The 25000-nt window shown below is 37.9% G+C and overlaps 2 protein-coding genes across 3 annotated transcripts in view; both read right to left on the minus strand.

Moving 5' to 3' along the window:
* Positions 1–17323, minus strand: part of LOC140935074 (tolloid-like protein 1) — a 21607-nt gene extending 4284 nt beyond the window's left edge. The window contains exons 1-7 of the mRNA XM_073384606.1: positions 16920–17323; positions 6207–6251; positions 3354–3728; positions 2567–2777; positions 1703–1872; positions 1066–1213; positions 592–824 (exon numbers count right to left, since the gene is read on the minus strand). Coding sequence (XP_073240707.1) covers positions 592–824; positions 1066–1213; positions 1703–1872; positions 2567–2777; positions 3354–3728; positions 6207–6251; positions 16920–16983 — 1246 coding nt within the window. The 5' untranslated portion in view covers positions 16984–17323. The remainder of the gene's footprint in view (positions 1–591; positions 825–1065; positions 1214–1702; positions 1873–2566; positions 2778–3353; positions 3729–6206; positions 6252–16919) is intronic.
* A 4097-nt stretch (positions 17324–21420) lies between these two features.
* Positions 21421–25000, minus strand: part of LOC140935075 (sodium-dependent neutral amino acid transporter B(0)AT3-like) — a 28616-nt gene continuing 25036 nt past the window's right edge. For both annotated transcript variants that reach the window (XM_073384607.1, XM_073384608.1), the window contains exon 10: positions 21421–25000. This exon is cut by the window's right edge and continues 909 nt beyond it. The gene's annotated coding sequence lies outside the window, so the exon portion shown is untranslated.

Below are 25000 nucleotides of genomic sequence, written 5' to 3' on the forward strand. Positions count from 1 at the left end.
ATCCTTTTTGTGAACTCTCTAAAAAAAAAGATTTAGCTTGAAACAGATAGATTTTTTTCCCTTTGTCTTGGCCGGAAATTGGAAAGAACAGCACCATGACAATAATGTATAGACTCGGACGAAGAACGTTTTAAAAGTCTAGGTAATCTACTGTCATTCCAAAAGTGAAAAGAAAAGAAAAAATGTTTATCAGCAACTACACATGTAGCTAGTTACATGCAAGTTGGAAAACCTGCCAAATAATGACATCTATACAAAACGTCACTCAAACTCGGACGCCGACCGATAAAAGCCTTGCGTAACATTACACTATTTCATCTTTGATTGTTAGGAAATCCAAAAAGCTTCTAGGTAGCCTTTTAATTAAGGGGTTTGACACCTGTTTTGAAAAAACGTAAAATCCTCGTGAAACAGTTTGTAGAGTACTAAACTTTTTCTACCTCGCTCATAACTCGGTTGAGGGTTGATCATCAGTCTACCCGTCAAAAACAAAAACGATAAAACAACAAAGCAAAACTAAAATTTCGAAATCTACCGAGTGAAAGTGCAAAAAAATAAAAAATTAATAATAATAATAGCACACATAAATACCTTGTTCGCCGATTGCTTTCAGTGAATACATTGCATCAAAGCCTCTCCCAGCATACTGAGTGTTGGAATGGAACTCTATTCGCAGCTTGTTGCTGTCGGAAGTGATGGCTGGCGGAATAACACTGCCACAATACCGGCCAATAATTTTGGACCAGCTGGCGATACCGTTATATACTTCAGTAAAATCCGAATCATCAGGGCAGTCCTGGGAATCGCCTTCAACGTCAAAGTCCCTGTAAAAAACGGAAAGGGAATAAAAAAAAAAAAAAACTAGTTGCCACAGAAGTCACTAGGCTAGGTTTTTTGTCAAAACACGAACGAAAGCGCGTGGTAGCCAGTGCACAGGGAGTGAATGCATAATGCTTTCTCGCTTGGATGAAAACCCTTGAGAACATATCAGTAAATTGCTTCACACATGAAGGACAATTTCAAACACAGAAGATGCTTGTGTATTATACTGTACACGACTCTTACCGAAATTTAAGAACAATCTGATGATTTTTGTCTGCATTTATCATCCAAGTACAATGTAAACTGGCAGGATATTGATCCAGATAGCGGGGTGTACGAAATGATCCGCCTTTTGGATTCAATGCAATGCCATCAGCGCTACAAAAAGCTTCTAAAATTAAGAAAACAAACATGGTTACGGACCAATAAAGAAGTTTATTTTCGAATGGGCGGATTTAACAGGTAAAGTTAGGAAGGGGGGAGTTGAGGGGAGGTTCGTGGGGAAGAAGGCCGTGACTTTTTTGTGGGTTGGAACTTATATATTTCTATAAAAATGAATATGGAGAGAGGGTGTGCTTACTACCTCATGTTTCCATGATCTTGTGGCCATGTATTAAGTGGAATATTATTAGTTGATCAATGATTTTACATTTGATAATTAATCGTATTGGTGGAATTGTTTTTCAACTAAAGCCTGGAAATACATTTCTGCCTTACTTCACCAGGCATCTGGCAGCATGTCCATTTCTAGACTGGTGAGGGGGAGGGGAAGGGGGGTGAATTCAGGTCACTGAGAGAGTAGAATTATCTTATGCATGAACAAAAGCCACATTAAAAGTAATTTTCACTCAAAACTGGAGTCCAAAGGATGTTGGCTTACCTGTCCGTGGTGTTGGTTTACTGTCTATTACATTAAATTGTGCTGTAAAAGAATGCTTTAAGTTCATGCCACTACTACTTCCTTGTAATGTGACTCGCAGATATTGGCCTGTTGAATACACTGGATATGGCCTTGCAGTTCCACAAAACGTCCCAAGCAAAGGTGAGATACTGGTAATAAAAGTCAAGAAAGGAAGTTTGCTCTAAAGAATAACAAGACTTAGTGTTTTCAGATGTCCAAAAAGTGGCTTAATGTTGCAGGTGAGAGAAGACATCTGTTTCCTTGGATGCCAAGCTAATGGACGAATTCTGTATGCTGGTAATTGCTGGTCATTGAGCCAACAATATAACAAAAACTTACAGTGGACAACTAAACATGCCGGAAATGTTTCATAGTAATATAAGGTTATAGAGGTGGCAAAACGGTAGTCATATTCAATTAAGAAAATGAAGTATAACTTACACGTTCAATAAAATTAATAGAACCAGTAGATTCAGAGCAGAATGGCCATACTCTAATAGATTCTCTTTTCAAATTGCCACGTATTTCTTGTAAAATAAGGAGGGAATTTAAAATAAGATCAAGAGTTAGAAACAGAGCCTTATTCTTGGCAACCTCCTCCTTCGGGTGCAGTCACATTTTAGTTTCTATTTTTCCCAGTCGTAATTTATTCTGCATTGATATTCATATTGGCTGATTGCCTGATATTTTCTGTTTACACAAAATCTGTTCCACATTAAAATTTGATACTCAAGTCACCTACATAAGAACTGGGCTCAGAAGGGAGCCTCATCCAGTCCTTCTCAATGTACTATACATTTATCTTTGGTTTTTCACACTTTAATGTTATTTTCGTCAGCTTACCTAAATTTCCCATCTTGAACTTGTACAAAATCATCCTTGCAGTCTTTCCCATGGCTTGTCACTAGAAATTTGTCTTTAAACACAAGCTCAATTTTTCCTCTGGGCACTGAGATAATCCAAACACACTTGTTTGGACCTCTGGGAGTAGACATTAGAGATCCTACAAAAGTTTGATTCTTGTTTGTGTGGTGTAAAATATCTCCACAGGGTTCTGAAAGAAAAAGAAGAGAGGGTCACAGGTAAAATCCCTGAAGAATGTAATGTACAGTTTGGAGAAATTAATGAAGAAAAAAGAAGAAGGGAAAGCTTGAGGTTTATTAGTTTACAGTGTAGTCCTTTTTCTCTCCATGCTTCTGCTTCCACATGTACCATATTTTTTGCACTAAGCTTTTTTCCTGAAGGAGACTCTACATGTGCGGTTGTCTATGACTCTACAATGGAATCACTGTCATACTACAAAAGCTATGGAATTAACAAATTTACATTTTGTACCAATGATAAATGCTGTAGCATGTAATATTGAGTGGTGGATGCATGTCAGAAGTTGGTGAGCAAACTTTGAAACTAGCTAGGCATGTAAAAGTAACAAGAAGGTAACTGAGGGCAACTACAGCTCAAGTTTCTCAAGTTCTCTTGAGCATGCACCCAGGCACGGCCAATACATAAATTAAGTCAATAAGAGGCTTTTTTCTTTATTTATATGCACCCCACCAACTAGTAGTAAATTTTTGTTCCAAAATACAGGTAAATCTCAGTCAAGTGTACAATGTTTTGTATTTTATCTTACCCTCTGTTTCAACAACACTCAGTCGAAAGTTATATTTGTTTCCTGATCCTGATGAAAACTTGATGGTGATGCATGATCCAGATGAAACCCACAAGTCTTCTTTCTGATCATATTCTGCTCTATGATTACAAATCTTCTCCACTAAAAAGCGTTTTTTGTCACAGCCATCAAAAATTTCAAGCATTCCTTTATCACATTCATCCTGAATGTCAGATCCAAAACTAAGGCTAATGCTTTTTACGAGGACAGATTTTCCCTTTGTGCTTTCTACCATCCAAGTGCACTCTAGACCAGATGATGTGACATCCGGATAACCGGGTGATGAAATAGAGACTGTCTTGTTCATTCTGATTTTCTCACCCTTACATTCTGAAACTAAACAGAAAATTTCAATGACAGAGTTTGTCCCAAATGGAATGGAAAGAATGAAGTATTGCATCGAAAATTTATGCAATTAATGGGCCACTAAAGTCCAACTACACATATGTAGAGTTATATATATAATTAGAATGAACAATTAGCACCAAAAAAAAGGTTGAATGGGAAGTCTTCTATAACCACAATATATATCCCATTTAAACCCCAGTTTCTGGACAAGGTAACTTGACTTCCATTCCCAAGAAACGCACTGATACATGCTGAGAAGAAGCCCATTATTCTTTCAACATGTTTTCCAATACCCCTTCAAATATTCCAGAGGATAAAATTCAAACCAGCTACCCCTACTAAAAAACATGATGCTTCTTGAAGCTGGCCCTCTTGATGCTCTCAAAATTGACTTATTAGAGGAGGGCCCACACAGTAAAGTGGCCCTTTGACCAATGGCAGTCAGCCTTCCAAAAGGTATGCAGGCTTAATGAGGCACAACTGCCAGGGGAGGTTTCCTCCAGCAACATCATGCACCATGATTCTTAAGGTATTAGAACAGCTGCTATAAAGTCAGAAAATGATCATGCTTGTAAAATTGCTTATTTGAAATGTACTCTCAACCTGAACTCAAATTCCAAAAACAAAGCATTTTTGTTAAATAGAGGCCGGAAAAACGAAGGCCAAAGTTGGTATCTAGGAGCGCTATTTTGGAAATACAGTATTAATGATCACAGGGCTGAAATCTGACGCGATACTTTCTGTTGTTGACAGAAACGTTGCAATTTTCACAACCCGACACGCGATAATTTGTTACGATTTTCAAGTAAGTCAGGGCAAGTTACAGTGGAACCCCGTTAATACGACCACCTTCGGGCCATGGAAATTTGGTCGTATTAACGGGGTGGTCGTATTTACGGGGTAGGGTCAAATTATGGTGCAAAATGCTTTTAAACTACATTCTACTACATGTATACCTTTAATCCGTTATAAATCAACCTTTTTTGCAGTTAATTAACAACCTTACAACCGCAATTGAATGCAACTGAACAATGTAACAGTAAACGAAACCGAGTAATGCGAAAAAACACTGACTTCTTTCAGTTCCTTGTTTATGAAAGGAAAGGGCTTGTGATTTGTCTCGAAGAGCTGTTTTCTATATTGTTGCTTACAACACTTTCACAGTTATTAAAAAGTTCAAAGTTCTGGGAGAAAAGAGAAGGAAATGGACTTGAAGAGAAAAGCCACAGTGGAAGGTGACAGAAACAAGAAGGCAAAATAACTTTGAGAGCCTCGAAATGCTGCAAAGTGAAGTCTTTCAGGTCTTTTGTATTGTTTATTCATGCATCCATTTTACTGCACACAACAATTTACCGGATGTCATGCTAACCACTAACACCTTTGCCTAAGAACATTCAATAAAATATTAGTAATGGGTTATTGTTTTCCAGATTGTGTCTGTTTTCATTCAGCAGCCCCACCAAGCATTTTGACTGTTCGTATTAACGCGGTAATTTTATAAAGAAAATAACGACCCAGGACTCCCAAAGGTGGTCATTGGTTGTAATAACGGGGTGGTCGGATTAACAGGGTTTTCAGATAAGAAAATGAGTGGGCTTTTGTTCGGGCCACAAAAAAGTGGTCGCAATAACGGGGTGGTCGTATAGCGGGGTTGCACTGTATAACAAAATTCACTTACATTCTGCTTCCCCGAATAAAGTACTATTATTTTCATATTTCTAAATCATTTCTATGGCCGTAAAAAGCTTTCTAGAGACACCTTAGATATATGATCCTTGCAAGGTCGATGACAGATAAGGCTGCAGTTAAATGACCTATTATGCAAATTAGCATGTTGCTAAGGCTAAAACATTGTTTACGAAGCCATATCAATTGAGAGTAAGTCACGTAACGAGTTTAAACTCAGATTTTCACATTTTCTTGCCACTTTCCGCGCTACAATCGGGTCAGTGTCACAACAAACATTAAGAACAGCGGTTTACTCATAAAAATTCAAGATTGTGATGAAGAAACAGCGCAGCGCGACAAAAATTAAGGGCATTTTTGCAGGTGCGTTGACCACACTGAAAACCAATTGATGTAAAAAGATGAGGATTGATAATACCACGCTGAAACTTGCCAGGTTTATTCACAAAATGTTGAGGAAAAATGTATTAAATTTCCAGCAATTCCCCGGAATATTTATTTTAGAGATAAATTTTTCAAATGGAATGGTTTATAGCAGATCTAATACCTTAAGCAAGATTTTTTTTAAATTTTTTTTTCAGGGCCCTCATTGATAGCAGCATTTTATGCTGAAGAGATAACCCTGGCTAAATAAATAACATTTATTAAATTAAGAGAAGTTATGGTGGAGAACTGTCTGCATAAAGACAGTGGAATGTTATAAGTACAAATCAGAAAAAACAATTTTGTCGGCAGGTCTTTATAAAGGAACAGCTACTATCCACATTAAATACAACTTACTGGTTTCTCCATCAGCAAAGACAATCAATGTGAAAAGGGCAAAGGCTGAAATTATAAATAAAAGATATTTCACAGTGAATGCTAAATCAACCCAGGAGTCATGTCATAGGAACAAAATAAGTGTAAGTGGAATATGAACATCCAGATCTGACACTGGTCATAGTCCTACCTTCCCTTTGGGAAAAAATCTTGCTTTCCATAACTTAGAAAAAGAACGAACATCTACTAACTAACAACTAACTTTCCATAATTATTGCAAGCAGATAACACTAATGCCAATTATGTATTTATTATTCTGGTCGCACACTACAAGGATCACATGGTGCAAGAATCATTGAAGCTACAATTTTTGGCATATTTTATTGACGACACATCCGGTGAGAAACTAACTAAAAATTTCACTTAGCATTACCTCAGAGACTGAGGAAAACCAGTGTTAGGTTTTGTGTTAAGTTTCTTTTGAGCTTTCTTTAAGGAGGGGGATATTGGGGGACTCTCAACACCACAACACCGCAGAAAAAAAAACACCGCATCACTGCAAAAAAGGGGCAAAACACCAACATCACAATTTAAGTTTTTGTCCTACGATTAATCTAATGCAACTCTCCATATAACTGGGAATGGAGGATCTCGGAACTGGTGTAGTGATTAGTAGAGATTGAGACTGACCTCAAGACTCTATTTTTCACTTACCGGTACTCTATTTTTGCGAACTCTATTATTTCATTCACACAGATAGAAAAATGCATGCAACGCCTGTGGGAGTGAGCAAACAGTTGTGAAAAAAAAAGAAAAGATTTTGCCTGTTACTTATTTGTTTTGTCAAAGTCTTTTTTGCAAAAAAAGAGCATACAGATCATCCTTCACTCCTGCTATAAAAAAGCAGTGGTGAGATATTAATGTTAATTTTACAAGACTTTCCTAGAAGGGGGGGACTTGTTTTGGCTTGTTTTGGGTTGCTGTGGATCTTTTGCAAATTAGTTTTGAATGTTATTAATCATTTTGGGTCGTTGTGGATCGTTCACATGTAGGTTGTAGTTTTGGCTCATTTTGCCTGGTGCCTCGTCTTAGTCTCTATGGCGAAATGATAAACCACAACACCGCGAAGTGTCTGAAAGTTATTTCATTTCACCGAATACCATAGGTTTAAAATCAGAATTAATTACTGCACACGCTACAGTCTAAGATCACTGCAACAGCGCAAGATGGGATGTTATTCACCACAATACCACACAAAAAAATAAGCGATACCACAACACCACAAATATGTCCATGTCCCCCTCTTTTAGCTTGTCACTAGCACACTGTTTAGTCTTACTTGACACTGATTTATTGTTTGCCGAAATGTGAAAGCCGCTTCTAGTTTCCAAAGTGAGAAGAACCAAATCATCTCAAAGCTATCATCTCAAACTTTTTTTAAAACAGGTAGTTTTCTAGGTGGTGCAGTGGTTATAAAGCGGCTTTATTAAAAGCATGTTTTACACATATGGAAACACCGATCCTTGTTTGTGTGTTAGTAACAGCAAAACTTTACCACTGATTCGTGAAATTGCTCAAGAACTTTGGCAATGATAGTTTCAGTTTTTTGGCCATCCCTCAATACAAGAATGGCATCCTGCACTACAGGAAATTATCACGTAGCGCATGCCTTTTTAGAGGGTGCTACCGTATATTCAAATAAGCACCCAACCTCGAATTAGTGCCCACCTTGAATAAGCGCCCATCCTAAAGGCAGAAAAAGTTAATAAGTGCCCAGCCTCAAATAAGCGTCCACCCCCTCCTCCTCCCAATCAAACTCAAAAAAGCGCCCACCCCCACCCCACTTACTTGAGTGAAAAAATTCTAATAAGAGACTTCGTCCCCGAGCACAGAGTTTTCTTCAGAGTATTTTACAAAAACCTTGCTTTGTTACATCTTCGTGTTTTGTTATTAGGATTTATTGTTTTGTTGCAAAATAAACATACTTCACTTGCTGAAAATGATGAAAATTTAATAAGCGCCCAGCCTTGAATAAGCGCCCACCTCGAATAAGCGCCCACTCTCAAGGTCCAAAAATTTAATAAGCACCCAGGACGGTTAATCAAATAAATACTGTAACTTACTTTTGAGTGCCACTATAGGTAACTATAGGTAACTTTTGTTGATTTGAGCCATCAAAATATTAGGAAAAATGTACAATTTAAATTATCACAAGAAACTGCAGTATTTTAGTAAATTCAAATCAAGTTCTGAATTAAATGACAGTGGAAAAAAAACCTTATCACGTTTTAGACAAGTGCAATGTAATAATATTACATGTACATGTACTTACAATAATTTATTTTTATATAGTGGAAAACAGATTTTTTAATTTACAACATCACAGAAAAAAAGCATTTCGTCTACCCTTGTGAAATGAATTCCCAGAGTTCTGGGAATTCCTAGGAATTCCTAGGAATTCCAATTTATTCCAAGACATGCAAATGAGCAAAGATAAAAAACCTTGGAATATTTGGGAATACTTGGGAATGGGTTAAAACACCAGTGGGAATTTTTGGGAATTCCTAGGAATTCCCAATAATTCCAAGTTTGAAGGAAACTGTCTTTGGAACTTATGGGAATTATTGGGAATTGCTAAAAAACCAATGAGAATTTGTGGGAATTCCTAGGAATTCTCAATAATTCCAAGTCATTGTTAACTTGGAAACACTGGCTTAATTTTTAGGAAAAACTATATAAGTGTTCAAAGGTAATAAAAAGCGTATAAAATTTTAATAATCATTTCTTTAATTGCCTATAACAACAAGGATTTCTTGACATTAACCAGCATCTATATACAACATTTATTGCGACTTAAATCTTTAAAAAAAATTTATCAACAATAAGCACGATACTGAAAGCTTATTCAAAGTGCCACTTCTCGTACCTGAGCTTTCCAATTTGTCCACAACACGTTTTTCATTGCGGCTTTGCCTAATAAAAGGTCATCACAATACGAAATTTTCCTCTCGCTGCCTATACCTCAAAAGTGTTGGAATATTTTATTTAGCTCTGAAAATGACCGGTTTTTTCAACTTGCTCATCATCGAGCAAAATCATCCGCCATGTTTGAGCTATACTGGTTACCAGTCTCCCCACTAAGTGAACTGCGTCATCACGTGCGGCTTCTGAACCAATGGAAAAGTGTGAAATGAAGTTCCGTTTGGTGAGTTCAAATTCACGCGGACTTTCACTAGCAAGAGCACAAGTATTTTGCATCCGAAATTGACATTATTTTAAACGCGGATTGTTCATTTATTTTGTTGTTGACACATGAAACGTGCTTCCAGCCATGTCTGAGAACGATAAGTCAGCTGGATTGTGAAAGGTAAAGGTACGTTCCTGCTTCGTAATGTGTCTTCTGATGGTAACCACGTACTCAATAATGAAGCTGGAGATCAAAGTGAAATTACAGATCGTTCCGATATATGAACACGAAACTTCAAGATGGAATGGAAAACCATTTATTGGTTCCTTTTTGTTTACTGGAGACATAACTGCAGTCGTTGTTGCAAATGGTTGATGGAATTCTACGTGAATAAGCTAATACTCGATCAGATTCTGGCGGATTTAATACAGTAAAACCTCGATAACTCGAACTCGGATAACTCGAATTCTCCGCTAAGTCGAACTAAATTTGCTTTCTCTTGATCAAGATTTCACTGAAATTTACCCCGATAACTCGAATTCCCCAATTAAAATCAAACTATTTTTCGTTTCCCTTTAGAGTTCGAGTTCACCGCCGGGGTTCTACTGTAGTCATGAACAAGTATGTACACCATGTACTACAAGTATTTTTAAGTTTCCAGTTCATTATTTTGTTCTCAGTTTGAGACCTGAATTAAAAGAGCGGCTTAATAAGGGCTTTAGCAGATAAGCTTGCTCTGACTTTTTCTTCTTTTACATATATGTTCCCGCTGTAAAATTAATTCAATCAAGACTCTTTTGCTGTATTTTTCCAGTTACAAATGTGTCCCACAATTTTTCAATAATGACTCAAGAACAGTTTATATCTCTGAGGACTTAAATTGTTTTATTCAATTTTTTAAAAAACAAAACATGTACTATAAGATGTGATTTTGAACATTATTATCATAAACTTGTTTAAATGCAATTTCCATGCTTTCTCCAGTTGGTAATTAATCATTAAATTTGCGTATACTTTACTATCCTGGCATTATTATATTGGATGTTGATTGATAACATGATGTTAAACCTGTAAACTCCTAGAATTCCTAGGAATTCCTAGGAATTTCTTGGAATTTCTAAGAATTTTTTGCGCTTTAAAATCTTGTAGGTTGGAATTCCTAGGAATTCCTAGGAATTCCAAGTCTAGTTTCATTTCCATTTAGAATTTCCGGGAATTTCTAGGAATTTAGAACCAGAACTTTTTAAACTGGGAATTCCTAGGAATTCCTAGGAATTCCAAAAGTTATTTTGCAAGGGTAGTTACTAGCTTGGACATACCTGGCTATGCATCACACACTCATACTTTTTGTCACCTTTAAGGAACTAATTATTATTCCTCATATGTATGAAGAAATGACTAATTTATTAAAACCAGATCATCTATAACACTGGATGGATGATCAAATACCAACTCCTCTATATAATTATGAACACTGTATGTACATACACGATCATTAATTGTCAAGTAAACTTTTCAGTATTTCAAATGAAAACTAAATTTCACCAACTGTTTTTAAAGTCAAGCTGCATATTAAACATAAAATCATTTGCATTGAAATCAAGAATTCCTAAGGCCAGACATACAAATGAACCTCCTTAACATATTATGAGATCATTATCTATTTTGAAGAGTCCAAAATCATTCTATGAAAGTAACATGTACATACCAATAAGAGAAAACTACACAAACTGTTCAGGTACATAGAGCATTTTGCTATGCATAACTAATAAAACAATATAGAGCATAAGGGTTGAGTTAACAATAAACAAGTAAATATTAACTGGATTAGCTGCATCAGACAACAATATCCCATTTCACATGCAACATGGAACTTGATAGACAAAAGATGACTACCAATAAAAAAACGGTATTGTGCCACTTGATTTCAAAAGTGCAAAAACCTAATTATATCCCAGTTTAGATCATTTACTTGCCATTTGAGTTTCCAAATTATCACAAAAAGCAACTCATGACATTTGATACCAGACTGTATTTTATACTGCTGCTGTTATAATTCAATTAAAGGTAAGTGTGCCAGTGAAAAACAAGTCAAGAAAAACAAACAGCTGGTAAAAAATATCAGAGAGACCCTTCAAAAGGGTCAAATTACAGAGAGCTTATTTCCAAGCCTCTGCAAAATAACTGATTTAAGTTGTTAGAGATCCCAGGAGAGATTAACCTATCAGATCTAGAAATCGACTTTCTAACTGCATCACAAAATTTTTTTATAATGATAGCCTAAAAAATTCATGTACTTTGAACAAGAAGAAAGACACTAAGACACAGGTCCAAAGTTAAATATGGTGACAGTAAGTGATTTCCACACACCTTACAATGTACAAGTGCACAGTTCACCACAATAAAATTACACTCACATTCACATGGCGTTTAAGTGTCCCCCAGCAAATTTGTAATAATCTTCTGAAGGGCAAAACTCCAAAGGGTATAAGAACAGTGCTCGAACTTAACGGTCGTCCACTCGTCCAAAACGAGTAAAAATTGCCCAAAACGAGTAGGTTTTTTTGCCACTAGTCCTGTGGACGAGTAAAGTTACAGTACCCCGATAAATAATTGCTTTTGTATCTTGCTGAAAGGGGCTAAAAGTGTCAAAGCAGATAAAGAATTTCTGAAAGCGAATGCTTCGAAAACGTCGAGCAAAAATCGCTAGGCGTTTCTGGCCTGGCAGGTAAGAGTCTGGGTTCTACGCTGAGATTAAATGGATTGTGGGATTCAATATGGCGGCTTCCCGCGTTTGCCAAATGATCGATGTTGATTGAATCTCTATTTTCTTTCAAAACACAACTTCTTGAAATGTCCAAACGAAAAAAAGTTCAATGCTCACTGAGTTCTTTCTTCGGAGGAAAGCAAAATCAAGAAAGCAACACAACACCAGCACCGCCTGCTGCAACTCCGATAAAGAAAACACGTTGATGGTGGTTGAGATTTGTCTGGCAATGGCAGTGTCCTCATCTTGCTGTGAAAGGGGATTCTCTTGTATGGGGCGACTCAAATCAGAGTATCGAAACTCACTTGATGTTGAAACTGTTGACATGCTCATGAACATCTGCCTCAATGGTTCAAGTCCCGAGGACTTTACAGCTGAAAGGGCAATTTTGCATTGGAACCAGGCATCACAAAGAATGCGAAGGCCTTGCTTAAAGGATTGATGACCTAACTTAAGCCTAAGACAGCAATGAAGTTGATAAAACTGCTGCTATTCTATTTATGTTGCAACTATGGCCTGTAACTGGGAAGAATTATAATTGTAATACACTTATCATTGTTGCTATGTATCACTAAAAAGATACATGTAAATTGTTGTGTTTATTTGATCATAGTGTGGCATTTACATGTTTTTACCTACACACACAAATTAAATACGTGCAAAAAAAAATGTAAAGGGTGACCAGTAACTTTGCTCCTGGGACCAGTAAATTCTTAGCCTACTGGTCCAGTGGAAGACCAGAGCTAAAAGTTAAGTTCGAGCACTGAAGAAATTTTCCATGATAAAGTCAAGGGGCTACAATTTAGATCAGCTTAGATCCTATACCTCTAGAGACCAATAAACATACAGTTTACCCATAATATTTTATTAACTTAAGTCACAGACCACAGTTAAAGCCTAAATTCTACCTCCTAGTTAATTAAATTAACATGGTTGTGCGGAAAATCTGCCAACATCGTGGCAAGAGTTTATCGATACCACTCATCTTCCAATTAAAAAAGAGAGAATGCTTACATCTATCTATCATTAGCTTGTTGCACAGTCTGTCAAAAGCAACTCATTATCATGCACTGATTATTCACAACTTAGGAAAAGGAGAGGATGAAGAGGTTAACCATGACATCTAGTTCATCTCCAAAAAAAGCACAATAACAATAACATGAATACACATGAATAATATAAATATATACCTCACATGGCAACACTGAACAAGCACAACAAACTTGTCTCAACAATAGTGTAGACATCAATGCAAGTTCATCCTAAGGTATAATTGAACATTTCAAAGCCAGAGATTTTAGCGTGAGCATTTAGTGTGACTTAGGTTTCATATAAGAGTTGTAGGCGATTAAGAGCACACGCGCACTTTTCATTATAAAAATTCTTAAAAATTTAAATTTCAAACGTTATATGTAGCCATTTTCATCACGCGGTCATATTGTTGATGTAGACTTTAATGCTTCAGAGTTATAATTAACAATTACTGAATGAGGCTGAGTATCTTATGAAGAATTATGGAGATCAAGGAGGTTGTTATCCGTCGAGGCCATAGGCCAAGGCGGATAACACCCTCCGAGATCGTCATAATTCTTCATATGATACGAATGCTGAATTCAGTAATTTTTTTATTATTCATTCAAAATAATTCCTAGTTTAAAAACATGGCTAAAACATGCTTACCTCCATCAATCCATTGATGTTAAGTTCATCTTTGATAGTGCACTTTTAGGGTTGTTCAGCTCCGCAAATATTCTGCAAATAGCAGATGTCGCCCTTCGAGTTGTCTTCTTGCTGATCTTGCCATGTTTTTAGCTATTTTTTCGCCTAGTTCGTACTCTTGAAACAAGTGAAATGTCCGCAATTTTTCAAGTTCACAACCAAAACAACTCAACCTTGTGCCCAGGTCTTCTCGATTAATTGTGCATTAACCTGCAAGAACGCTGCATTTTTGACGTCATTTCCTCGCTAAACTCAAAATTCTTCCAAATTTGGTCATCAGTAATTGGTTATGGTGAATTAAACGTGAGCTTTTAGCCAATCAGAATCAGGGAAATCTTTTGAATGAGTAATAATGGAGTTTACCTGATGAGTGGGTCACCTTTTCGGAGGCCTACGAAACAATACACCAATACACTCAGGATTTGAGTAGCTCACCTGAAACAGAAATTAGCTTGTTGCCATACAAAAGCTTGTTGCTAAATCAGTCATATCCATACCATTAACCAAAATTTTTAACCAGTCTGTACTAACTGGGGTTTACCCTGCAAAACTTAAATGTGAAAGAGTAATTCCAGTGTTTAAGGGTGAAGACGAGACATTACCTGAAAACTATATCTGAGACTCATGAAACGATCGTATGCAGAGTGCCTCAAGCCTCTGTACTTGGACCCTTGCTGTTTTTTTTATAGTATTAATAACATCCATCAATCTTCCAAGGAATTTACTTTTTATCTATTCGCGCATGATCAAGTCTAACCAATGCAAATGACAACTACGTACTTTTGAACTAACTGTCAACAAGGAGTTTGAGAAAGTAAGTCAATGGCAAGATGCTAACAAACTAATGCTCAACGCAAAAAGTCCAATTATGTCATTTTTCGTCCGCGCCAAAAAAGAATACCTTTCATTCCTCAAATTAAATTTTTTAATCCAACTTTAATTACTCAAGTAATTCTACAGATGAAGGACTTTGTTAAATATTTGGGTATAATGATTGATTCTGAATTATCATGGAAGCATCATAATAATTATTATTGACTTTAATTATCTGTTGCAAATTAGTAGATCGGTTGGAATAATTGCTAAAATGAGGCATTACATTCCATGGCATCTTCTTTCGAATTTATATCATGCACTTATTGCTCCTTATTTAAATTATGGTATGTGTGCATGGGGCAACTCTCCACAGACCTAGCTCAATAATATACTTGTTCTGCAAAAATGTGTACTGCGTTTGATTTATTTTTCTAAACCCAGAGACCATGCAATCCCTTTTTTATCGAATCAAACTGCCTTCCTTTGCAGTCTTTGTTCTTTCAACAGTCAAGCTATTTAAATAATGTATCTGGAAATCAACATAGAAAATCACCCAGCTCTGTTTAAATACGCGGACGACTCTACTCTCATTGTTCCCATTTGGAGTAATGGCCACGTACTGTCGCACAGATTTGGTGGATCAGTTTTTAATTCAGAAATTATTTTTCACAAGAGAGGTTTTATTCAGGATATTGCGCAAGTAAATAACATTCTGCAATGCACGGAGCTGCCCATTTTAGGTGTTATGTTTCAGGAGAATTGTACATAATTATAGCGAAAACATGTACATGCTAAGTTGATTAAGGCAAATAAGTGTCTGTTTGTATTAAGATCTTTATGGAACGAAGGTTTCAGTCAAGGTGAAGTAGACCACCTATTTAGCGCCTTAGTTTTACGGAATTTTCCTTACGGTCTGCCTGTTTATGGCGCAGTAGACTCAGATCTCAGGGTCATACAAAAATTCCTGGACAGATGCTTTAAAAGGAAATACACTTCCTACTTTATCAATGGTCGAGTATTCTTCGGGATATTTACTTTTTATATCAGTCATATTCGACCACTTGTTTCTGAATTGATTTAGTATGCATGTTAGCATGTATAATTACATGAACATTCAAGGACCTAAATTAGAGACAATTACATCATTGCCAGAGATCAAAAACGTGATGAGAACATAGCAAGTCATTTCAATCATCACCGAAAATAAAGTGCATGCTCATCACGAGACTCAATAAAAGTTTACAACACCCAACCAGTTAGTCTTCTATTTTTTTCGACCACTGAAGTGTTCACTTGTTCCAAATTTATCAACTCTTTCACAGGATAGAATTTGTGGACTGCCCATTCCAGAAAAGCTCTAAATCGCATTAATTAATCCTTCCTAAGCTTTCTTCACAAAACATGCATGGCTTCGGTCACGCAACGATTCTTATTCCCAGTTTCCATGGTCTCCACTAGGAAAGCCTGGGACCCAAACTGAGCTAAGTACAAGAAAAAACGGCTTGCAGATTATGAGTCTTGCTGCTTACGCATGAAGCGAGATTAATAAAGGGAATAAAGGGAGATATAAAGAATCAAGCATAAGAAGACACAGAAAAAATCTGACCCCCAGATGTGATTTGAACCCACGAAACTTCCGTGTATGAAAGATTTAACCTTTTATAATATTAAGCTCATATTTATCCCAGTTTTGGCCATTTACACACTCTGCATGATCCAAAATTCAGTAATATTCTGATTCTGGCCATGCTTTTCCATCAGAAGCAAATTGCCTTGACTTATTTCATTAATCTTAGATCTGTCGCACCATAGTCTCTGAACTGCTCGATTTTAATATGTATGTCCAATGTAAGACAAACTAAATTAAAATACAATCGAAGCAAACGACAAACGTGACTCTTCATGACTCTTTAAAGATTGCAAAATCCACTGAAGTACCTCATTTCCAAGCACTCTTAAGCAATACTGCGATAATAAAACCCAAACACTTCGGAAATTAATTAGGAGGAAACCATATTGACCAAGTAAAAAACTAAGAAATAAACGTAAGATTTAAGCTTATGGCCACGGATGGGTGTAAAATTCCACATGATTACAAAATCGCAATCATGGACGCATACATGTTTGAATAAACGTGAACCAAACCGTAAATGACACCTGTCGTCGACAGAAAGAATCAAAATAGTGCCATAAACTCAATCTTCATTAGCTTTGAGAAATAGACAAAGAAAAAAAGCTCTCTTACCACAACGACGCAACGTGCAAAACCTCCCGGCGGGGAAATGGACCAACGTCCAAAGATATTCCATCCCTTCTTCCTACTATTATCAAAGCTGTTGTTTTCTAAACCTCCAAAACGCTTCCAGATGATGATTTCTGCCTCAAGCAAGACGTTATCTGTGAGCCAAAGAAGTAACTGCAGTGTGCAAGTCCAATGTTTTGATCGCCATTACAAACGGACAATGCAGAGTATCTCAAAATACGCATGCTTTCAGTGAAAGCCTGTCATCTCCTCCCAGCCCGCTATGCACGATACATGCATGTGTATTGTCCTGCCCTATTGTTCTTTCCCATACAAGTTAAATTCCGAAAATATTCCCACTTTTGACAACAGTCTTCTCGATTTCAGGTACCGAAGTTCGTTGACGAATAATGCCAAAAGTGAATAAGGAGATACAAAATAAAATAATAACCGCTATTTTATGTCCGTTCACTTCCGGTTGCATGGCATTAATTGGTCACGAGCTTCCGGTAGACAAAACAACAAAAGGTCTCGAAATGTTTTTTCAGTTTTTTGTTTTAAAATTATATTTTATAAGTCTTCAGGACTGATGGACGAGCTGCCATGGCCAGTACGAACGCAACAACTCCCAACATTGTTGGCCCCACCATCTTTGGGGTTGTTGCATCCGTTTGCACGTAGATTTGGCTGGTTTCAAACTTTGCGTAACAGCTCCCAACAACACGCGCGCAACAACAAAGTTGGGTCCGTTTGCAGGGGGCAGGAGAGGGTGTTTTGAACCAGTTATTTTGTCATTGGGGTAGGATCTAGAGAAATGAGCAGGGTTTGGTCGAGACAAACGTTTCACTTATAAATGAAAAATATCATTAAATGCAAACGGACGCACCCAACATTGTTGGGCAACAACTCCCAACATTGTTGGATGTTGCATGTTGTCAAATGTTTGGCTACGCGCAAACGGACGCAACACCTTCCAAATGTTGGGGGCTCAGTGGGTCCGTTTGCACGCAGCTCAACCAGTCTAGAAAAGTCCCAACAGAATACCGTAAAATTCCGAAAATAAGCCCCGGGGCTTATACTTTTCAAAGACCCTTTTTGACGGGCTTATTTTTGGAGGAGCTTATTTGGAGGGGCTTATCTACGGAGGGAAATTTGCGTTTCAAAATCGATTGGGCTAGCCTTATAGTTGAAGGTAAATTTACCGTTTTTGCTTTGTTTTACTTTGTATTTGAGGGCAATTTTCCAAATACAAGCCCCCGGGGGCTTATATTTGCAGGGGCGATTTAACGGAGGGTTTTTTGCGTTACTGGTTTGGGGGGCTTACAGTGGCATGGTTTGCCAGGCCGAGGTCTGAAGGCCAAATGGAGTCAATTTAGCCACCGTTAGGTCGAATGGAGCCCGAACTAGAGTCGTGCCAGTAAATTCCAAAGCCGCCAACCCCCCCCCCCCCCCCCCCGGGCATACTCCGGGCATTTGACAGGAGTTTTGCTCCGTACAGTGGGAAATGTGACTCAAAATGAGGCCCACCCCCTCGGGCAATTGACTTTCGCGTCGGGGATGCTATGTACACCGCGTTTATGCGTTTATGGGTCATTGCTCTTACATTCATTGTTCCTTGTAGCTTTTTCTTGGAGCATTTGAGAACCTGGCGAGGGGCACACCAACACCAACACCACGACCTTGGAGAGAACCCTCCTCGTCCTCTCTTGCTCTTATTTGGCTTCCACCTCTTTCTTTTTCTCCCCGTGCTCCATTTTGCGCCACTCTTCACTACATGCATCGAACCCTGGAACGACTAGGCCTGCTTCCAAAGGGACCCACGGTCAATTTCTTTTCAGAAAGGTCACAATCTTTGTGATTTTAATGGTTTTGTGACTAAAATGGTTTTGCTCATTTGAAGCTTGTGTGAGAGCTCCGTCAATGTGGCAGTTGCTCTCGGTAATTTAAGCCTGGCTTTCACTAGTGTATTCAGTGTCCGACACAATCGACAGTGAAACAGCCTGAATGCACGCGAAGACACAAGAAATATTTGTTCTTTCGTTCGGCTTCACCCTCTCGCTTGTGAAATAAGCCAACCTCGTTCCCAGGGTTCTCTCCTACCCGTCCGTTGCGGGGTTGGAAAGAACCCTGGGAACGAGGTTGCATAAGACAATGGGGAGGGTACTAAGTGTTTACTAAGTGTTAAAAGAGATGTTTAAAAATCACTCGTACCCACCAGTTTGCAGTGGTGCAATAGTGGAGGAGAACAGCAAGGTGAGAGCCCTAGAGTTGCTGGAGAGGAAAGAGCGGGAGGTGGGAGTTTTAGCCCAGTCAAATTGTGGTTTAGTATCAAACTAATTGCAACAGAATTTTTTTCAACGCCGTTTATTTGTTGAATAGCTGTTTAACAACATACTAAAAATCAGCCAAAATCGGTTCGGTGAAACATGAGAAAAATTGGCAATAAAGATTTTCAACTCTCACCGCAGGAAACCCAATTTCAGGAAGATCACAAATTCAGACAAAAATCTGATAATTGTGTTTTATTTTCTCAAGAATTTTTGATACAACATCGCTAGTGTATTTTGGGTAGTTTTGATTTAAAAAACGCCGACTTGATGTGTGAGAAACACCAGGCTAAGTGTTTCGTCTTGACGGCTCTGCACAGGTTACCCAGCCACTTGTCTGTCTTCATATTCTGTTTTCCAAGCTTTAATTTTTTTCTATGACGGTATTTAAAAGGGAAATTATTAGTCAGTCTGTGTTAACATGGTTAAAAACAATAATTGTTTTTTGGCGTAATATCAGAAACGTAGTAAGTATTTTAGCAGTTTTACAGGCTGGTAATTTTTTATATGTGCAGCATGGATTCAAATTTAGTAGCTGACTGATACGATTGTGAACAGTTTGATTTGATATTTTGCTCACCTTCGGTAAACTACTAAATTTGCATCCATGCTGCAGGATAACGTGCGACTAAATGTGTGCAACGGACGATAGCTTAGTATCAGTACAAACTGTTTCACACCTATTCCCGTTTTCTGTACGTAATCGACTTTTGTGAAGTAGTTATGTTCAAACCTTGGACACAATATGTGTGATCGAAAACAGGGATTCTTTTTTTTTCTCGCGACATGCGCAACTTCCTTTAGGATTATGACTCCGTGCTTTACAATGTGAGTGAATAAATATTCTGCTAAGGACTCCGTCTATTTGGTTTTTGCTAGATCTTAAGGCTCTGCGCTTTTCTTCACCTGGCGAAATCTGTTGTAAGGGAACTCCAGAAAACCAAGTTCAGTGTGACTGTTCCAGTTTTATCCTCTTGTTGTAGCGAGTCTCAGATTTAATTTAGTGCATCAGTATGTTTAGTTTGCATTTCATTTCTGCGGCAGCTCTTCATTTCTGAATAAGTAGAGTAATCGCTCTGTTGTCTCGAGGCGTTTATATTCCCTCCCTGCATTTCTTTTTTGAGAACAACCATGAACCTTGACCAGTTTTTTTTTTTCGTCCATTGGCAAATGAAGTCTGAAGACCTCTTTTTTTCTATAACGATTATGGGATCCTATACGTCTGAAAATAATTGCAGCGGTCAATGAAGGAGCGAAAGTACTGGACATATGTACGACATTAATGGGCTTGCCTGACGTAGCTTCTGATGGCCATGGCTCACCTCTTTTGGCGGAGCCTATGTTTCTCTTCGGATGAGCGTTGTGTAACACTTCAACTTACTACATGTTAACCTTTTCACTGAGTTGCGTAAATTACGCTGTGCGTGGGGAATTTCCATTTCTCCATAGACTCTCACAACATATTTTTACATACGCATTGTTTTGGCTAACCAGAGTTAATTTTTCCCTTAAAAACCTGCCTCCCTATTTTACTATTTCGAATTTCGCTTTCTTAAAACCAACGTTTGCTGGAACCAAAGTTCGATGAATGTTCCGTTAACCTTTATAAATTTTTTTGCGAAGGTAACAACACTTTTCCTTAAATGAAAACGCATTCCCCTCCTATCAAATTCATAGGCGTTGGAGCTTATCCGCTCAAAAACTCTGCATTGTTGTACATCGTAAAGATCTAGAATTAGTAAAACTATCCTCCCTCCTTGAGCCTCGAAAATGCCTAGATTGACTGGACTATTTTGAAAGGGATGGGAAGCAGGAGAAATAGAGGGAAATTACGCCACGGTGCTTGATATCAAAAAAGGCAGAAGGGAAGGAGGTAGGAAAACAGAGGCAGGCGCCGGAAATGGAGGCGGGTACGGAAGGACCTTGAAGATCTCACCGAAAGGTAAGGAACTCTGAACTTTTCAGATAGAGTCATCATTATCAGCGAAATGAGTCGTATGAAGTGATCACTTAAATTGAAGCTCTTGACTAATAGTTTCCCCTAGAGCTGCTTTCTTTGGCAGCAATGAGAAAGAAAAAAGAGTGGGAATATTTTCGAATTGTTATTCTAGGGAGTTTGTTTATGGCCTTGTACTGCACATACAAATTAGCTGTTTTTCATAAATCAGTACACAGGCTATCACTTAAGCAGCTTTATTTTACCATCACACACTTGAATGCGCAAGTGCCATCTGACAGCTTTTACAGTTAAAGTAAAGGTACCATTATTTAAGATCAGGAGCCTGTACACAATAACTTTTACAGGGACACTTGTAGTTTTAATTATACTCAACAATTAATTTTACGCGGAAAATATATATTTTTAAGTATATATGTTGATATCAATCGAAGAAACACTTCTACATCTGCCAAATCACAACAAAACGTCTCGTTCATCCAGTTAAAAATCGCAGCCTTCTAACTCGGGCTATCTCTCCGCACAAGTGACAAAAGGAGGCTAAATACTCCCCAAGCCCGGCAGCCTACTGGAGGACCAAACAAATGATTGACCTTAGATTTAAAAGACTTGATTTAAAAAGATTTGACAGAGATCTATGTTCAACTCTCCAATTATAATGAACAACTGAAACGTGGTCAGCCTACAACATTAAAACAAGCTTAATTTATTTTTTAGCTTAAGCTACAATGGCCCTAAATAGGCAGTATTTCATTCTGCGGTACAGAGTTCAAATTAGCTCACTCTAGAGCTAGCCTCATACGAGCCGTATCGTTTTTCGTGCAAATAAAATCCCCCACATAGGCCTACACTTCATGTCAGATTTAGCTCTTTGCCTTTCTTGCGAATACGATTGCCTTGTTAAGAAATCAGACCAGTGAGAGCACTTCTAAAATGCTCAGCTCTGGTCAAAGCTCTCTCTGATTACATTATCGACTATGGCTATGCACGGTTATAATACTATGGCTAAATAAAGTGAAAGTGTCCCTACTTCGGCGTTATCATACCCTGCAGTACTCTGATAGCAAAAGCCGGGTTAATTGACGTCACTGAAGGGAAACTAAAAATAGCAGGCTATTTCTTGTGTATAACACTAATATCTACGGAACCGTACAGTTAGTTATACAGTTAAGGCATGGGAATGGTTTCCAGATAAATGGATCGTGTAAAAATTAGTCACATTTCTTGCGTTCGGGTGGCATCTTTACACGTTGGTCTGGAAAAAACCACTGACCATCCATACCGTAGGACTGAACGATAAGTCAAATGACTTAAGTCTTATTTTCTCGAAGGGAGTGGAGTAAGCGCACGTAGCGCCTCCTGTCGCGCGTATCCTCGCGCGGGAGTCAATTTTACGAGCGTGCACCCTAAAGTAGGAGAAAAATACGACCCTATGTCTTGCAGAGATAGATACGTATAGAGTGATATTACTTGACCCGTGAAATAGTAGTAGAATACTACGCACTATTATGCACTAATTCTAAAGTCTTCTTTTGTTTACCTCTTGCTACTTGGCACTATTTGTTAGTATCTGTTTCACGGTTCAAGAAAAAACACTCTATACACTTCACTAAAAAGAGCTGATTTCAACATTGACTTCAGCCTATCGAATCCCTACGCTAATACTTTGAGGTTAACTACAATCATAACCATTCCAACATCTAGTAATTTAAAGAAATAACCTGAAGAATGTAACTTTAGTACGAGCGAGACTCGTGAAACAAGAGCGAACTAATACTGAATGATTATTATTTCGGAAAAAAACCAACAAGCCCTAATACAAGTGTCTCATACTTAAGTCACACTGACGACTCACCTAGTTACACATTATAAACGCATTACCAGTATCGCTATTTACAGTCCAAAGTTCAGTTTAGAGACTACATTATTTAACAAACTTGCGACTAAAGACAGAACGGATTAAAACATATAAAAAACTTTGTTATGTGGGACATTCTAAGAATATATCAGGCAGCGTCAACGGCGCGTCAACTGCAGCCTGTGAGCGAGCAAGCCGCGAGGGAAAGCATGTCTCCGTGGGCTTGCCGCTCGCGACTCTCCTAAATGGAGGGCTTGCTTCCAGATTTCATCAACTGTGATATAAATTATCACGGTAAGCTAAGAATGGTACAGAGAATGAAGGAGTTGATTAACTTAACAAGTGACAGAAGTAATAACATGATAAAAATGTCCTAGATCCATTGTTTCTTTTTATTTTTTGTGCAAGCTAAATTGAAATTCTAATCTATCATTCTCATTTTGAAAAACCATACTAAAACGAAAATCATTTTTTGAGAAACTATTTTGGATGACGGTAACTGAATCATTTCAATGGCAAAATGTGAAAATGCACGCTGTACTACTGTTAATAGCATTAAAATAACCAGACGTTTAACTGATCCTCCATTCTCATCAATATACATAATATACTCCTGTTAAAGTGTCACAGAACTTTGTAAGTTGTCATAACATAAGACCCCTGTGAAAGCTGCAGGGACGGGCGCGGCACTCACCCTCCTTAACTGTAAGACAACTCTTAACAACCAGTAGTTAAGTATTTGACAGGCTATCAATGATGGTATACATGGTTAGCTTTTATATGATAATACCCTGGATAACTGTTTCTTTCAATGTTGTCTTATTCACATACATATTTTATGCATAATTTATGAAATGACAAAGGGTAAATTCCCTTGAGAATGCCACATGATCTACATGGAGAAAGATAAAGAGGTTTATTTCCGTCAAATAACTATCTTCTCTCTCAGCAACTGTCACACTATCAGAGTGTGATATTTCCACATAGGTAAAGAGACTGAAAATAAAGAGCGAAGTGTCTTTTCCAAGCAAACATTGCCATGGTATGGCCATGGCCTAAAACATGATCCTTACATCTAACATTTTCACTATTAGGCTAATAATCCACCCTGGTACATACATGTAAAAGCCTTAAATACACTCAGCAACAAGGCAGACTTCCGGTCTAAAATTACATGAAGTATAGAAAGAACATGAACGTTCATGGAGGCACCACATAAAGTAGCAAGAGGACATAACGTTCCTGGATAGATTTATCACAAGACTTACTAAAAGTTGAAAGAAATAAACAGTACCTAACCAAGTTTCAAGGACAAAAACCTCCACCATTTCACACACAAACTTGATAATGGAGTTGTTCCACCTTTCAAATTTGTGGATGATGAAGACTATCACCTGCTTCTATATGCTTTTTCAGTATTTACAAAAGAGATAATATTAATATTCTCGCAATTCTTATATTAGCCCAGTGAATGAAAACATTAATAACTGACTTTAAGTTTGCAGAGCATGACTCAGCAAGCTAGTTCTTAGGGGTGGTGGACAAAACTCTGACCCCCAGCCCTAACCCTAACCCTAACCCTAACCCTAAATGGAATACGACACTGACGTTTAGTGATTAGGGTTAGGAAACTTAGTGAATCAGGTTCCACCTAGGATCATTATACTGGGAAAACTGACCTGAATTCACTCAGTTTCCTAACTCTAATCACTAAACTTCAGCTAAGCAGTTCATTTTACGCAGTGTGCAAAGGAAGCCTTGTCCAATAGTCTGGGGCTAGTGGATTTTGCTATCGGGCTAGTAAATTCTGCCCTTAACTTGCCCGACTGGCAAGTGAAGCTTTTGATGGAATTCAAATCACAGAAGAACGGTTATCAATCCTACTCATCAAATTTTTTTTCGGGCTAATACATGCTGACTACAGCTTGCCACTCAGGCAAGC

The sequence above is a fragment of the Porites lutea genome, chromosome 4 (assembly GCF_958299795.1).
Source record: "Porites lutea chromosome 4, jaPorLute2.1, whole genome shotgun sequence".
NCBI lineage: Eukaryota > Metazoa > Cnidaria > Anthozoa > Scleractinia > Poritidae > Porites > Porites lutea.